At 37.7% G+C, this 17,839-nt stretch overlaps 1 protein-coding gene across 1 annotated transcript in view; it reads right to left on the bottom strand.

Moving 5' to 3' along the window:
- Positions 1 to 17,839, bottom strand: part of LOC126162924 (ubiquitin-like modifier-activating enzyme ATG7) — a 111,087-nt gene that overhangs the window by 62,494 nt on the left and 30,754 nt on the right. The window contains exons 7-9 of the mRNA XM_049919742.1: positions 16,290 to 16,448; positions 7,940 to 8,128; positions 870 to 1,013 (exon numbers count right to left, since the gene is read on the bottom strand). Coding sequence (XP_049775699.1) covers positions 870 to 1,013; positions 7,940 to 8,128; positions 16,290 to 16,448 — 492 coding nt within the window. The remainder of the gene's footprint in view (positions 1 to 869; positions 1,014 to 7,939; positions 8,129 to 16,289; positions 16,449 to 17,839) is intronic.

Here is a 17,839-nt window from a genome sequence, read left to right on the forward strand (position 1 = left end):
AGCCAGATGTGTAGATGCAATTATGACTTTAATGGAAATGAAATGGAGGTAGATGTAGCCAGATGAATGGATATAGAATGTACCAAGGTCATTCTGTGCTGAATTCAAAACACAGGAAAAGAATGAAATGATGATCTACAGAAGATGGGTAGCTGACATTAGAAAGGAAGGTAGACACAAATTGGGTATGAATTCCTGAAAACCACATAATGCAAGAATACATCTAGAGAGCACCTTTATCTAGCAATGGTGGATGTCAAATGGCTGACAATGATGGATTTCCATTCTGCCATAAGATTGTGTGGCTCTTTCTTATCAGTTCTATTTATGGTAGAGGATAGTGGATTATATATCTGGAGTTGGGGTTGGGTTGTTTGGGGAAGGAGACCAGACAGCGAGGTCATCGGTCTCATCAGATTAAGGAAGGACGGGGAAGGAAGTCGGCCGTGCCCTTTGAAAGGAACCATCCCGGCATTTGCTTGGAGCGATTTAGGGAAATCACGGAAAACCTAAATCAGGATGGCTGGACGCGGGATTGAACCGTCGTCCTCCTGAATGTGAGTCCAGTGTCTAACCACTGCGCCACCTCGTTCGGTATACCTGGAGTTTACTGGCAGATATAGTTACCACCCCTCCCCCCCCCTCCAGTTTTCTGCACAGCATTTGAGAAAACTGGTTACATTAATTAGGATGTTGCTAAGGAATAAATGAAATAGCACCCTTTAAAACTGTGTCAAACATTTGTTTCTCCAAGTGGTAATGATACTGTAAACCAGAAGGAATACACAACAGTAAAAATTACATTAAATAATAAATAAAGTATCTTATCAAGCAAAATTAAATGTTCAAGTATTTAAATTGATACTAACATTCCCAGGTGCTAGCACATCACTGCAGAAGTAGCATCCAAGCTGAGGACCATCTGGTGCAACAGCTACATCCTTCTTCTGATTGCGCATCCCGTGTCTCATGACGACAAACGTATCAAAGCCCAAAGCAGCTGTCATCACTAACTGAAAGATACAAATAAAATTAATAACATAGAAATTACATGTTCATAGAATTTCAAAAATAAATCATCATCACAAATTATTTTACTTGCATTGACAGATATCAATTTGTACTGTTGAATTCAACAATATTATGAAATTGTTTGATTGTACTGTTAAATTCTGGTTTTTAAAAGTTTTAATCCGAATTTGTTCTCTGGACACAGGATATGAATTCGCTCAAAATTTAAATGTTCAAATGTGTGTGAAATACTAAGGGACCAAACTGCTGAGGTCATCGGTCCCTAGACTTACACACTACTTAAATTAACTTATGCTAACAACAACACACAGAAACCTATGTCTGAGGGAGGATTCAAACCTCCAGCAGGAGGGGCCGTGCAATGTGTGACATGGCACCTCAAACTGCGTGGCCACTCCGCATGGCTATGAATTCGTTCATTCATTCATTATGTACCGTAAATCCCATCAAGACTGACAACCTTCAGAGACTGGATGAATCAAGATGTACATTAATTAAAGACAAGCATATCATAGAAACTTAATCTGTAACAATGAACTACAGTTATTCTGCTCAGTGCTGTTCATGTTTATGTCAGCTAGTATTCAACAAAGTACCTTAGAAACACGTTAGGCATGTAAACATAAGTAAAAACACTAGTTTAAGGAATGAAATATTGTATATAATCTGACGTGTCATCTGAAAGATGATTTCTTAATGTGCTGAAGTCAGCAGGTGAACTATAGTGAACGGCCAGCACTGAGTTTGTGTGAATATTGCTTCACATGAAATCAAACAAATGATGGGGATCATTCCCTTCTCTTTAACTCATGTATTTATAACAGACTACAAGCAGGAATTTTGCTCTTCTATCCTGTTGAGATTTGAGGAAGACTGATTAACAGTCAAAACAAGTACTTGGAATTATAATTTGCGACAAAAGAAACAAAAATTGTAATGGACAATCACATAATGTACTTCACAACTTAATCATTTAAGCTTTATAATCTACTGCAGTGTTCGGTGGTACAGGTGAAAGAGAGAATTGTGACTGACATTGTGGAGCATCATTTCAGGGTTGACAAAAAATGTGAAATATTTATGTCAAACTTTTAGTGTATAACCCCTTTCCATACAGCTGTTGCACATCTTCCATTTAACTTACATGGTATTTTATTTCTGAAGTTCGTTTTATGGTGCAACATTTTCCACTACTCTTCACCACAGTTCATAAACCTTTAACCTCTGCAAAATAGACATACATTTTTTAAATATTAAGGCTGGCAAGTTTATATCTCATTTTACTGTACACAATTTTACACAGTGAACCTGATGAATAAAACCTTACTAAATGCTAAGTCACATCAGTTTGGTTTTAGTTCTGAGCCTTCAGTAGCGTCCATCAGCATTGTCATCAAACACAGTTGTCACTGAAATTCACACTGTCACGTGGCTTGCGGAGTATGGATGTAGATGTAGATGTAGAGATGTACTTGACAAATCACTCAATACGAGCACTGCCTGTGAAGGCAAGGGTCTGTGTATAGACCACTGATAACAGAAAGATTCATTTGGAAACCTATCAAATTCTTTTGTATTCAAAGTACATCAGCCTCCCTCTCTATCTTTCTAGGACTCTTTATACAGCCAGTGCAGAGTTGGGACTGGTATGGTAATTCTCCAATTTTCATGAAGCACAAACCATATCAGTGTACAGGTTATTATTATGATGGAGTCACTGCTCCCAAAGGCATTTTAAAGCTACTGCCAGGACCCCCAAGAGACGAATCCGTGTACCCCCTCTATCTGCAACTAGTGATTAAATGTGACAATGTTTTCCAAAGTGCTCATGCATTATGTGCCTGAGGTGTGACGAGGGAACCAGCTCAGTATTTACCCGGGTGGATGTAGAAAACCACCTAATAACCGCATCCAGGCTGGCCAGCACACCACTCCTGTTGTTTATCCACAAAGCGGATTTCATCTGGAGCCAGTGCAGTTCTCTGTGTTCTCGAAGCAGACGCTTTAATATGATTCACTACCCTGATGGATAAAGTACATCAACCTAAAGGCCATAATTACGTAAACTGTAGCTTTGTTAAAGGAACTTAAAGTCAATGATCATTAACTTATACTGTGCAAAATGCGACTGGAGTGTAAATTTTGTAAAATTTTCTATTTAGAGCAGGATATCATTTCTTAGAAGTGACTTTCACATTGTAATAAATGTTCTTGGTGATGCAGCTTTCAGGGGGAAAATTTCCCTGAAATAACACACATTCTATTGGAAGCATTCTTATGAAAAAGCGTAATGTTATTTTCAGAATAAATCTTTCTCTCTGCAGTGGGATGTACACTGTTTTTAAACTTGTTTTTGACATTAAAAACTATGTACTGGACTAGGACTTGATACTGGAACCTTTGTCTTTCCAGGCAATGGTCCTACCAAGTGAGCTATCAGTGCACAACTCATGACCTACCCTCACAGCTTCAGTTCTGCCATTACCTGTTCCTACTTTACAAACTTGATGGAAACTTGCTTTCACTCCTGGAACAAGGGATACTGCAGGGCAATGTCTTAATTGCACTCTACAAATTATTCCTGAACTGGATCTTTCACTCTACAGGATAGTGTGGGTAGATTTAAAAAAAAAAAAAAAACATGAGGGTACACCGTAGCTTGTGCCTGGGCAACACAGGCAGTATGATGATTGCCTGTGTAAGACAAGGTTAAAGTACCAAGCTTCAGAGTAGCACACAGTTTTGATCTGTCTTGAAGCTTTGTAATTTTATATAATATTATGGTACTCACCACTGGAATCAGTTATATTCAGCAGCTACTTCTTACTAATACTGACCTATGGTTTTGAAGCAGGCACCCTCACAAAGAGACAGTCATTGACACTCCAGGCATCAGAAGTGAGATTCCTTGGATCCACTTTCTGGCAGTCCATGATGAATAAGTTAAGAAATGAGGAGGCAAGAAAGAAAGATGGAATAAAGACTCCCTTTTAGACCTACTCAGGACATCAAGACTACGATGGTACAAGAACAGCCTGAATAAATTTGGAAAGAAAAGTGGAAGGATATCTTCCTGTAGGAAAATCCAGAACCAGTTGGATGGACATGATCAAGGATGACCTCGCTGCCAAAGGAAGGGCAATGGATAATGTTCTCCATGACAGATTATAATGGGCAGAAGGAAGTGGTAGAGGCTCAAACAGCACCCTGGAAACTGGAAATGTTTTTTCACCAAATAATAATAAGTGAACAAATTGTTTTCTAACTGCTATATATTTGTTCTAACCTTCAATAGAGTAATTACACCACGAACCTACTATGCTGTCATAGTAGGAGGAGAGGTGATATTCCTACGTGGCGTGTCCCAGGTGGCGGATAGGGAAGTCCTCACTGGTTTACTGGCAGACTTGAGTGAAATAAAATAGTTCTCGCGGAGCAAACACACCCTCTGCGGTTAACAACTGTAGTTGTAAATTGGATCTTGCTCAAACTAAAGTTGACAACCTTCGAAAGTCAAAAATGGAAAGGTCTTTTAGGAAAAAAATTCCACTGTCCTGCTCAAAAAGGCAGGAAAAGGCTACATCAGATTCAGTGGGTAGTCAACTAGAAGACAGCAACGAATCGAAGTGTTTGCAACCATCCAAATGCACACTAAAACACAAAAAGAAGATTAAACATGAGAAAATAAATTATATAGCAACACACAACATAAACTCACTACTTCAGACCGGAAAACTCAAGGAGCTCACAGATGAACTAAATAAACAAAAAATTTTAATAACAGGGATCCAAGAAATGAGAAACACCACAGAGGACCCATTTGAATCACAGGGATACAGAATTTATAATGGGAAACCAGGACCGAGGGCAATGAAACAATGTCCCCAGTTTGGAACAGGGTTTTTAGTAAACATAAAAATAATGGATTCAGTAACGGATTTCCCAGCAGTATCACCAAGAATTGCGACTCTAAGCTTTAAAACAATGAATAAAACCTATACAATATTAAATGCTCATGCCCCAACAAATGAAAAAAAAATTGTCTAACAAAAACAAAGGAAGAGGAAGATAAATTTTGGGACCTTCTAGAACAAACTGTGAAGAGAGTAAATAAAAAGAATGTAAAAATCTTATTGGGAGATTTCAATGCTCAGTTGGGAAAAGAAAGATATAATTGGAAAATGGAGTCCACATAAATTTACGAACAAAAACGGTCAAAGACTTGTAGAACTCTGCAGAGAACACACCCATATATCTAAATCAACATACTTTAAGAGGAAGCCAAGTAAACTTAAAACATGGAAACATCCAGACTGGAGGCAGGGCGAGTGGCAGCTAGACCACGTCTGTATGGACAAAAATTTTCATAAGGAGATCCACAATGTTAAAGTAATGAGAGGAGTAGACACAGGCTCAGACTATTATATGGTTAAAATTAAAATCAAATTCACTCCGTTAAAGAAGAGGACCGGAAAAACTAATAAAATAAAAAGGAGGTTTGACCCACATCAGCTAATTAAAAATAATAGGTACCAACAAATAACACAAACCATCAAATTAACAGATGATCTAGAACAATTAGTGCCTAATCTTAAAAAAGAAGCAGAGAATCTAGCTCCCTTGAACCCACGAAGGAAACATGCGTGGTGGACATCAGAATGTGACAAATTCCATGAAGATAGACACCAAGCCTGGTTAAAGTTTCATACACACAAAACTGAAGAAAATGCCATCAACCTAAAAAATGAAAGAAAAAATTTCACTCAAAGTATTAGAAGAATCAAGAGAGGATTTCATAAAGATATTATAAACTCTATAGAAGGTAATTATCATAAAACCAACTCCAGGAACTACTATAAAATCTTTGGGAAACAACTACAACAATATGAGGCCCCTACACTAATACTGAAAGATGAAGATGGAAGAATGACACACAGTAACAAGAAAAATGTAAAAATCATGGCAAACGCATTTAACAAACTTCTGAATTGTGAGGAACCCAAAGAACTCTTACAAATCAACATAAATACCCCAATAAAAACCAAACCTAACAAACTCGACCCTCCAACTTTCCAAGAAGTGGAAAAAATTCTTAAGGAACAAAAAAATTATAAGGCATGTGGAGAAGATCAGGTTTTTGTTGAAATGTGGAAATATGCAAGTGACACAGTCAAGACCTCCTTACACATGGCTCTAACAAAAACTTGGGTAACAGAACGATTTCCCGAACATTCGACCACAGCTATCATCCACCCACTACACAAAAAGGGAGATAAGAGCAACCCAGACAAATACAGAGGAATCTCTCTCCTAGATTGCACGTACAAAATTCTATCCAAGATCCTATATGAAAAAATCTAGGAGCAATTAGAACAGGAGTTAGGGGAATATCAGGGAGGTTTCAGACCATGGAGAAGCTGTGCAGAGCAGATAATTAGTTTAAAATTGATTATGGCATACTACAAGAAACGGAACAAACTTCTGGCAATAACATTTGTAGATTTTAAGAAGGCATATGACTGTCTCCACAGACCTTCAGTATTAAAAATTTTAAGAAATCTAGGACTCCATCCAAAACTAATTAAAATAATACAACTCACTCTAACCAACACCAAATCAAAAGTGAAGTTTAGAGGAGAAATTTCGGAACCATTCCTCATAAAAACAGGCTTAAGACAAGGCGACTGCCTATCACCATTACTGTTCAACTGTGCACTGGAATACATAATGAGAGGATGGTACAAGGACAATCCAAAGAGGATAAGAATTGGAAGTGCAAAAGATGATATTAGCTTAAACTGCTTGGGATTCGCTGACGATCTTGCTCTCCTAGCCAACACCGTTCAAGAAGCCAGGCAACAAGTGAAATCACTACAAGAAATAGCAGAGAAAGTAGGCCTTAGAATATCATTTGAAAAATGGAGATTATGCTAACTGATCCACCACTTGCAAACAAAATTACAATAGGAGAACAGGAAATCAAAATTGTTGATAAATTTAAATATTTAGGCGAAATAATAACATACAATCTAAATGAGAAGCTATCATGGCAGAATAGAATAAAAAAACTGAACTACACAAATTACATTACCAAAACTACATACAACAAAAAAAGCCTATCTATAGATGCAAAATTAAAACACTATAAAACAGTTACACAACCAGAAATAATGTATGCAGCTGAAACTATCTTCAAAACAACTAATACAGCAGAAATTGACAGAATACTAAAAATAGAAAGAAGAATAATTAGGGCATGTATAAATAAACAGTATAAAATAAATGGACATTGGAGAATAGCATCAAATGAAACAGTATATAAGAAAATAGAACCAGTCATGAGCACAATCAGGAAGAAACGCATCTCATTCTTTGGACATCTGATGAGAACTCCAGAAAACAGAATTAGTAAAAAAATAATACAAAAATTGTGGAATAGCAAGAGCGACATTAAATGGATCACAGAAATTAAGGAAGATATTCATAGATGACCTAAAAAACAAGACAGAGAAAACCAGAATACTGCAAGACCCGCAAACCAGAACCAGACTACAAATGAAAATCAATAAAAGGAGTACAGGAAGAGTGGTCTCAGATGAAGAAAGAAAGAAAATATCTGGAAGAATGAAGAAATATTGGGCAGACAGAAGAGCAAAGCACCTTTCATATAAGAATAGACTATAATAATTATATTACCTAAATATCATATTAAGTTATTGTTGAACCAAACTGTATCCCTGTGTAACAACTTGTTTAGAACTTTGTATTTTTGACTAGAGTGGTCCAATGAAGGCCATAAAATAAATAATAATAGTAATAATAATAATAATAATAATAATAATAATAATAAAGAGTAATTACAATTGATAAGGATAACATAGCTTGCTATTATGAAAATAATGTTTACCTTTTCCTTACTGGTCGCAATAACTGTTGGTAGCCAACGACTTTCTCTTGAATCTGTCAGAAGAAATATCACATCGTGGTTCTCTATCAGCTGCTCCAGTTTCAGAACAGCTTTTTGGACCTCAGGAAGCATGACTTCCCCAACAGTGTGTCCTGGCATTGGCATATGTAACTGATAGCCAGACGCATTCTGCAAATGTTCAGAGAGTTTCAGCAGGCAGCTGAAAGTAGATAAAGATGTATATGGTTTTTGAAATCTTTTGACATTTCAATATGATTCCACTTCAGTGAGGATAGAATGCCTGTTTTTATCATTATACGGTCTACATTTGCACACAAAATAATCTGTGTCTGTAATTCGCAGGAGCTCACAGATTTTTCTTTTAAACAGTGGAACATGTCTCTCATACACGCATTGAACATGGAGGCATTCAGATGGTTTGCTTTGAAATATTTTCAAATTATGTTAACTGCAATAAGTTAAAGAAAACATAACTATACAGATTACAATGATGATCATGTCACACATGCATGTACTTACATGTTTGAAAGACTAGCCGTGTAATAATAAGTGCTCTTATAAAAATAATTTCAGATGAGTATTTCTAAACCATCTAAAATGCTAAAACTGGTGAGGTATAATTTTAACTAGAATCATATTCAATCTCTCCCATTTCACACATTCACTAACAGACAAACTTGAGCATGAACATATCCTTTGTTTTAAAATATTTTGTTGCAATTAGATTGGATAACCAGAACAGAGGCTGAAGAGAGAACTCAGAAAGAATTTTAAGGCTCATCCCTTACAGATATAAAACAAGAAAGACATCCAATTTGACAATACACTTAAATTTCCTCTCTAGCAACCTAAGAAGAGGTCTGGACATTACACAAAATGTTTCATTTTATATCATATCCAGTCACACAATAAGCACCAGACAACTGTGGGACCTCTCACCAGAGAAGTGATCAATGCATCAAAGGGCAGTCTTATATTAAAAAATAGTGTTACTAGTATTTCATCTCAGCTGGATGACAAAAACAGTACACCTCAGCTAGGTCATTGGCTACCTGTAGCTTATGGTCTCTAATTTTAGGCCATTCATTCAACTGTGGACACATGACACTGTGCTTTCCTCAACAGTGAAATAAGTGTGTGTAGGATGGGTACATAATCTGTCACAGTACATCCCCAGTCAGCTTTTGCAAGGTGTCATGTTAGCAAAACTTCTTTGACTAAATTTCCATATCGAAAATAGTGTTGTTGGTAGTGATGCCACCATGTGCTGTTATTAAAATAAAAATGACACTGATTTGTACATTTGTTTGAATTTGGCAGCCATTTCATTAAGATGTGCTTTATGGTTCTTGCCAAAAATGAAAAAAAAGTGCCCTATTGTTTGACGATTCACTTTTCGCTTTTGAATGAAACAACTCATGATGAGATAAAAATGAAAATGTATTTCATTTATAGTGGTGCTTTGCTATCAGTGTCAACAGTTAGATGTTGATTCAATCAATTTAAACATGGTTCAACATGTATTTTTGATGACGTAACAGTTCCACTGTTAAGTGCAGAAGAGAGAGCTGATAGGTGGAAAGGGTACATTGGTGTCCTCTATGAGAGGGAAAACTTATCTCATTACATGATAGAGAAGAAGAAACAGGAGTCAATATAGAAGAAATATGGAATCCAGTATTAGAATCAGAATTTCAAAGAGCTTTGGAAGACTTATGATAAAATGAGGTAGAAGTTATCTATAACATTCCATCAGAATTCCTAAAATCACTGGGGGAAGTGGCAACACCACGACTATTCACATTGGCGAAATACCATCTGACTTTTGGAAAAACATCATCCACACAATTCTGAAGATAGCAAGAGCCACCAAGTGTGAAAATTATTACACAATCAGCTTAATAGCTCATGCATTCAAGTTGCTGACAAGAGTAATATACATAATACTCTAAAAGAAAACTTGAGGATGTGTTAGATGATGATTAGTTTGGCTTTAGGAAAGGTAAAGGCACCAGTGTGACAATTCTGATGTTGTGGCTGGTAACGGAAGCAAGACTAAAGGAAAATCACGACATGTTCATGTTCACAGGATTTGTCGACCTGGAGAAAACAATCGACAACGTCCAATGGTGGAAAATGTTCAGAATTCTGACAAAAAAATATAGGGGTGTGCCATAGGGAGAGATGGATAATATGCAAAATGTAAAAGAGCCAAGAGGAAACAATAAGGGTGGAAATCCAAGAACAAAGCACTCAGATTAAAGAGGATGCAAGACAGAGACGGTAGACTGACAGAAAGCCCATTCCTGGTCAAGAGAAGTCTACTAGTATCGAACACAGGCCTCAATTTGAGGAAGAAATTTCTGAGAATGTATGTTTGGAGTACAGCATTATATGGCAGTGAAATCTGGGCTGTGGGAAAACTGGAAAAAAGAAGAATCAATGCATTTGAGATATAGTCCTATAGAAGAATGTTGAAAATTAGGTGGACTGATAAGGTAAGGAATGAGGAGGTACTCCACAGAATCACTGAGGAAAGGAATATGTAGATGGCACTGACAAGAAGAAGGGGCAGCAGTGTAGGACATTTATTAAGACATCATGGAATAACTTCCATGGTACTTTCGGGAGCTGTGGAGAGTAAAAACTGTGGAGGAAGACAGAGATAGCAACACATCCAGCAAATAATTGAGAACATAGGTTGCAAGTGCTACTGTGAGGTGAAGAGGATGGTACAGGGGAGAAATCATGGCTTGCTGCATCAAACAATTCAGAAGACAGATGGCTCAGAAAATAAAATTAAATTAAAATAAGCTTCCTCAAGTACCATGTAAGTTATTCCATGATGTCTTAAAAGATGTCCTATGATCTTTCCCCTTTTTCTTATCAGTGTTTTCCCCATATGCCTTTCTGTGTTGATTCTGTGGAGCATATCCTCTTTTGTACCTTATCAACCCACCTAATTTTCAGCATTCTTCTGAAGCACCACATATCAAATGCTTCGATTCTCTTATTTTCTGGTTTTCCCACAGTCCATGCTTCACTACCATACAATACTGTGTTCCAGATGTACAGTCACAGAAATTTCCTCATCAAATTAAGGCCTATGTTTGCTACTTGTAGACTTCTCTTGGCCAGGAATGGCCTTTTTGCCAGTGCTAGTCTCCTTGCTCCATCCATCACGTGTTATTCTGCTGCCTAGGTAGCAGAATTCCTTAACTTCATTACCATCAATCTCGATGTTAAGTTCCCCGCTTTTCTCATTTCTGCTACTCCTTCTCATTTTTGTCTTTCTTTGGTCTAATCTTAATATATATTCTGTACACATTAGACTGTTCATTCCATTCAGCACATCCTGTAATTCTTCTTCACTTTCACTGAGGATAGCAATGTTGTCAGTGAATCTTACCACAGATATCCCTTCAAATTGACTTTTAATTCCACTCTTGAACCTTTCTTTTATTTCCATCATTGCTTCTTCGATATATATAGACTGAACAATGGTGGCAGGAGACTACATCTCTGTCTTGCACCCTTTTTAATCCAAGCACTTTGTTCTTGCTCTTCCACTCTTATTGTTCTCTCATGGCTCTTGTACATATTGCATATTATCCATCTTTCCCTCTGACATACCCCATATTTTTTTCTCAGAATTTGGAACATCTTGCACCATTTGACACAGTTGACTGGTTTCTCCAGGTCAACAAATCCTATGAACCTGTCATGGTTTTCCTTTAGTCTTGCTTCCCCTACCAACTGCAACATCAGAATTGCCTCTCTGGTGCCTTTACCTTTCCTAAAACAAAACTGATCATCATATAAAACATCCTTAGTTTTCTTTTCCATTTTTCTGTATATTACTCTTGTCAGAAACTTGGATGCATGAGCTGTTAAGCTAATTGTGCAATAATTTTTGTACATGGCATTTCTTGCTATCTTCAGACTTGTGTGATGATGTTTTTTACGAATGTCATGTGGTATTTTGCCAATGAGAATAGTCATTTTGCTGCCACTTCCCCCAATGATTTTGGAAATTCTATTGGAAAGTTACCTATAACCTCTGCCTTATTTGATCATAAGTCTTCCAGTTCCAAAGCTCTTTTAAATTCTGATTCTAATACCGGATTCCGTATATCTTCTATATTGACTCCTGTTTCTTCTTCTTCTTCTTCTACCATGTCATCAGATAAACTTTCCTTCAATGTACTCTTTCCACCTATCAGCTCTCTCCTCTGCACTTAACAATGGAATTCCCATTGTACTCTTAATGTTACCATCCTTGCTTTTAATTTCACCAAAGGTTGTCTTCACTTTTCTATATTCTCAATCTGTCCTTCCATCAATCATTTCTTTTTCAATTTCTCCATATTTTCCATGCAGTCATTTTGTCTTAGCATCCTCGCACTTCCTATTTATTTCATTCCTGAGTGACCTGTATTTCTGTATTCTTGAATTTCCCTACACATTTTTGCACTTCCTTCTTTCATTGATCAACTGAAGTATTTCTTCTGTTACCCATGGTTTCTTCACAATTGCCTTCTTTGTATGTATGTTTTCTTTCTAACTTCTGTGATTGCCCTTTTTAGAGATATCCATTCCTCTTCAAATGAACTGCCTACTGAGCTATTCCTTATCACAGTATCTATAGCCTCAGCCTTAAAGCATCTCTCTCATAGTACTTCTGCTTCCCATTTCTTTGTGCATTGAGTCTTCTGGACTAGTCTCTTACACTTCAGCCTACTCTTCATCATTACTAACTTGTGTTGCGAGTCTATATTTCCTCATGCCTACACCTTACAATCCAGAATACGATTTCGGAATCTCTGCTGACCCTGATGTAATTTAACTGAAATCTTGCCATATTTCCTGGCCTTCTCCATTTATACTTCCTCCTATATAATTCTTGAACAGAGTATTCAGTACTACTAGCTGAAATTTATTGCAGAACTCAACTAGTCTTTCTTGTTTCTCATTCCTAGTAACAAGCCCACATTCTGTCGTAGGCCTTTGTTCTACTCCTTCCCCTACAACCACATTCCAGTGCCCCATGACTATTTGATTTTCACCTCCATTTATGTACTGAACTATCTATTCAATATCATCACATACTTTCTCTATCTCTTTATCTTCAGCTTGTGACTTCAGCACATAAACGTGAAGTATTGTTGTCGGTGTTGGTTTGCTGTCTATTCTGATGAGAACAACCTTATCACTGCACTGTTCACAGTAATTCACTCTCTGCTCTACCTTCCTGTTCATAATGAATTCTACTCCCATAATTCCATTTTCTGCTGCTGCTGCTTCTATTATTCCACAATCTTCTGACCAGAAATCTTTGTCTTCTTTCCATTTTTTGTTGCTGACCCCCACAATATCTAGATTGATACTCAGCATTTCCCTTTTCAAATTTTCCCTACCATGTTTACACTTCTGACATCCCACACTATGACTCATAGAATGTTATCTTTTTGTTGGTTATTCACTCTTTTTCTCATGGTCATTCCTCCCTTGGATGTGCCCTTCTAGAGATCCAAAGGTGGAAGTGGGAGAGGGGAGGGGTGGGGGGGGGGATATACTGCAATCTTTTTTGAATAGGGAGATCATCATGACACTTTTTCAATTACAGGTCCTATGTCCCATGGATACACATTGTGTGTCTTTAACACTGTGGTTTCCATTGCCTTTGCATCCTTATGCCATTGGTCATTGTTGATTATTCCCATCTCAAGGGTATGAGAGTGCCCTGAACCTTTGTCCGCTCCTCTTCCCTCTCTGACAAGGCCATTGGCTGAATGAGGGTGACTTCTTATGCCTGAACTCTTTGGCCACCATTACAGATATTTTTTATTCAAATTGTAAGCAGTGCCAGGGTTTGAATGCAGGACTGAGGACTTTTGATTACTAATCAATGATGCTCCCCCTAGGCCATGGGTGCCCGGACTACAAGGAAGCTGTAGATGTTAACTGTAGAGGAAAACAGAGACAAGAATACATCCAGTAAATAAGTGAGGAAGTATGTTACTAAATTCTACTCTGAGATGAAGAGGTTGGCACATGAGAGGAAATTGTGGCAAGTCATGTCAAACCAGTCAAAAGACTGATGTCTCAAAAAGCTCCCTAGATCAGGGGCGGGCAAACGTTGCACGCGGCTCATGAGCGCACAGCGCTGCACGTGTGCTGCTCACGTGCAGTCGTCGACCGGGGCAGTGGCGACAGCCGGCAGGTTGCGGCAGTGTAGTGCCAGGCTAAGCTGCGGACGTTGATGAGAAGCGACCGCTACGTAGTGAACGTTGTATTTGAAGTACCGGAAAATGCAGAGTGAAACAAGGAAACAGAGAAGTGGAGATTTGCTATCTTTTAAAAAGGAGTGGGAGAATCATTTTTTCTTTGTGCAAAAACGTGAAAATTCAAAGTTTTTAATATCTGGCAATATTGTCCCTGGTCAGCGGAAGTTTAGTATTGAAGGCCGTTATAATAAATTTCACAAGGACGAGTTCAATTTATTGTCAGATTCTGAGCGGATGGGGAAACTGACTGAGTTTAAGGACAGGACTCAAACCTCCGCCGGGACCAGCCGCACAGTCCACGACTGCAGCGCCTTAGACCGCAGGAGAGGAATCTGTCGTAGTTGCTGTTGTCAAGTGAGATCTGCGACTTTCTTTCGTCATGTCTCTCATGTAACTGATTTAACATTTTATGGAGCACTGTTTTCAATTTTTCAGCACAACAGTGATAGCCCAGCGGTATGTGCAAGTCATAAGATTGCGCTTAATACAGCGAGAGCTGGAAAACCATTGGCTGAATTAATACATCTCGGTTAAGAGCAAACATCAGTGATGAAAGTTTGCGTAACTGTTTGCGTTTGTCTGAATGTAGAAATTTTGTTCCAGATATTAAACGTATTGGTAACTCCATCAGTGATAATTAAATAAAACGTATCGTAGGTAATAAGTACTCTTTCAAACCATGATTTCTTTCAAGCACTCCTAATAAACATTATTCCTTCATTCAATAAAGCAAGCTAGGAGACAAAACACATTACAGAGAAAGGAGTGGACAGACAGTATGGTGTGGAGGGGAGATAAGCGGGTTGCCAGCTTGCCCCTGTGTGCACGCAGAACACCAGTTAACTGCACGCGTGCAAGTGCACCGCACACGTGCAGGATTCCTGCCCGCCCCTGCCCTAGGTGATTACTTGCTAAATGCTATGTCTCCCTGTACCCACACAGATTGTACAGTTGCTTGATAATGTTATTTATTCCTGTACCTGTATCCCGAATAAACATGTCATTACTTCTAATCTACTTTACTTCTGTTTTATCTGCATGTACCGAGTTCCAGTCCATACTAGTTGTGGATGGTAGTTTCGAGTGAGGCGTGAGGTAGATGGACATCAACTTTTGAAGTATTTAACCAATGGTATGAGTAGCTTCCTCACCTAGTGTGAGACATTTTGCTTAATTTTATGGTTAGTTTGAAGGTCAATTATGTTGTGTGTGCTCACAGACTCAGATCTTTCCTACAAACAAATCTCCTGGCAGTCTCTTCCTCTGACAAATATGGCTCTTACTTTCACCCAGGACTATCCAGGAACTGAATGCCCCGATATGTTACATCACCAAGAATACGACTTTCTCAAATCAGGCCCTGAAATCAGATCATCCATCACTAATTTCCTCCTTATACCACCACTGTCATATTCTGCCGGCCTCCTAACCTCTGTAACATACTCATGAAACATATGACATTCCAAGGCTGTCATTTCGACAACTACAATGGTTCCCACTGTAAAATCTGTCCGATGTACTCACTTCACTCCATTTACCCCAGCCACACCACTGATACATTCTAAAGTGTCCAAGACAGTGCAACATATGAATCTTCATGATTTGTTTACCAACTATCATGTGTTCAATGCACAGTCCTTTTTTTTTTCTTATAGGGATGACAAATACTAAATTTTTTTACTTCACTCTTGTCTGTTCTGTCACCTCCAAACTGATGCTGGCTGTATTAGACCTACTCTCTAATGCCTGCTCCTTAACATTTGTCTCCCTTCATCCACTCAACAAATGGATCCTACTTAATCTATGGTCTGAGTGAATAATCCCTCTTTCCAACCTTCCCTGACCAATTTCTCTTTCCTCTCTGGAGGAAAATGAAGTTCCTAAAGCTACAATTAGTATTTTATACTCTTGTTTCTGTTTATGTTACTAAAAATTTTTAGCCCATGAAGATAACTACTGACCAGCCATTTGCCTCCTTATAATACACCAGTTTTCTCATTTGAATTTGAAGACTGATAAAACTCTTAACTTTAATTACTTACAACTCCAGGAAAAATAGTTTTCAAAGATTCAGCTGCTGCAACAGCCTTAGGATGGCCCCCATGCAAACAGTCTTCATATTTGTACAGTGACTGCCTAACTGGATTTGAAAAAGAAACAGTGCCACTGTCTACAAATGTTATGGTGTGCACTCCCCATGCCTGTAAAGAAAATACAAAAAAGCTAGAGATCAAACATTACAGGTATTAAAGACGTACTTCCAGGTGTTCAATTGAGTTTTGATTTCCATTTCTGCACAATACTTCGTCCAACGACCCAGTTGTCTTCTTCAGGTGTGATGAGTTACACTATTGTGTGTACTCATTGCCTATACTCCAACCAGGCCGTCGGAATACAGGCAATGAACACACATTATAGCATAACTCACAGTACCTGGAGAAAACAACTGTGTCAGTCATTAATATATTTGCAAAAACAGAAATACAGACTTGACTGAACACCTGGAAGTACATCTTAATCAATCACGTCAAGAAAATCTGAGAGATCAGATTACCTATATTCTTCTTGAAAATGATATATTAATTACAACTAGGATTCATCAAGAATTGTTAGCAAATGTTCTGCAGAAACACTTTATATCCAAGCAATGTGATAAACATAGTGACAATGTCAATCTTTATGACTTTCAGCAATTGCATTACTTCCCAAAGTTTCAGAAATTCTGTAGTTTGTACAAACATTAATTCAGAGCTTTTTAGCTGAAATTAACACACCAAGACTGAACAGAAAGCAAAATAATTGTCACAGGAAGATAACAAGAACAATTCATACTAAACAAAAACATAAAAATATTGTAAAGTGTAGTTATTAGGCACCAACGACTATCAGTTCTCTCTGAATGTAATTAGACATTAGATGTGAATAGGGAAAAAAGGATGATACTGTCCACCCATGAGCAAATACTGAAACACAAACGATATCTCCAGTATCTATAATGGGAACAAAATCATAGATTCTTCAAAGAAAAACAGACTATAAAAACAGTGTGAGAAACAAAGGAATACTAAATCCTCTCACTGACTAGCAGACAGAATATAGTTGACTGTTGATGCAATGGGGAAAAGAAAAAAAGGAGTTGCAGATAACTAAAAGATTAATTTTGCAGAAAGTGAAACACATCCAAGAAAACATGCAATAGCAAGCTAAAATATAAAACAATGAAAAACAGACAAGCACGTACTTTAATGAATGTCGGGGCAAGAGTTTATAGATAAGAGATATTATTTATATTGAATCCTAATTTTATTTTCTCTCTTTGAAATTCTGAACAGGATATCTTCTGACTGCCTGATAACTACTGTGCTGTAGTGGTTTACATTTATCTGAATTATATTAAGTTGATAAATAGTATGAATTTATATGCATTATGGCTGAAATGCAACAATGTAATGCTCTCTCTTATTTTTTTCTTTTGTAATAGGGTCACTGGCCTTTCTGCACACTGAGTGAGCAAAAGACATGGGAAAGCACTGTGACATGAATCAGTTGTTGGCAGCCGAAGCCTATGTGGTGCATTTGTCTCTATATTGTC

The sequence above is a fragment of the Schistocerca cancellata genome, chromosome 2 (genome assembly GCF_023864275.1).
Source record: "Schistocerca cancellata isolate TAMUIC-IGC-003103 chromosome 2, iqSchCanc2.1, whole genome shotgun sequence".
In the NCBI taxonomy this organism is placed as follows: domain Eukaryota; kingdom Metazoa; phylum Arthropoda; class Insecta; order Orthoptera; family Acrididae; genus Schistocerca; species Schistocerca cancellata.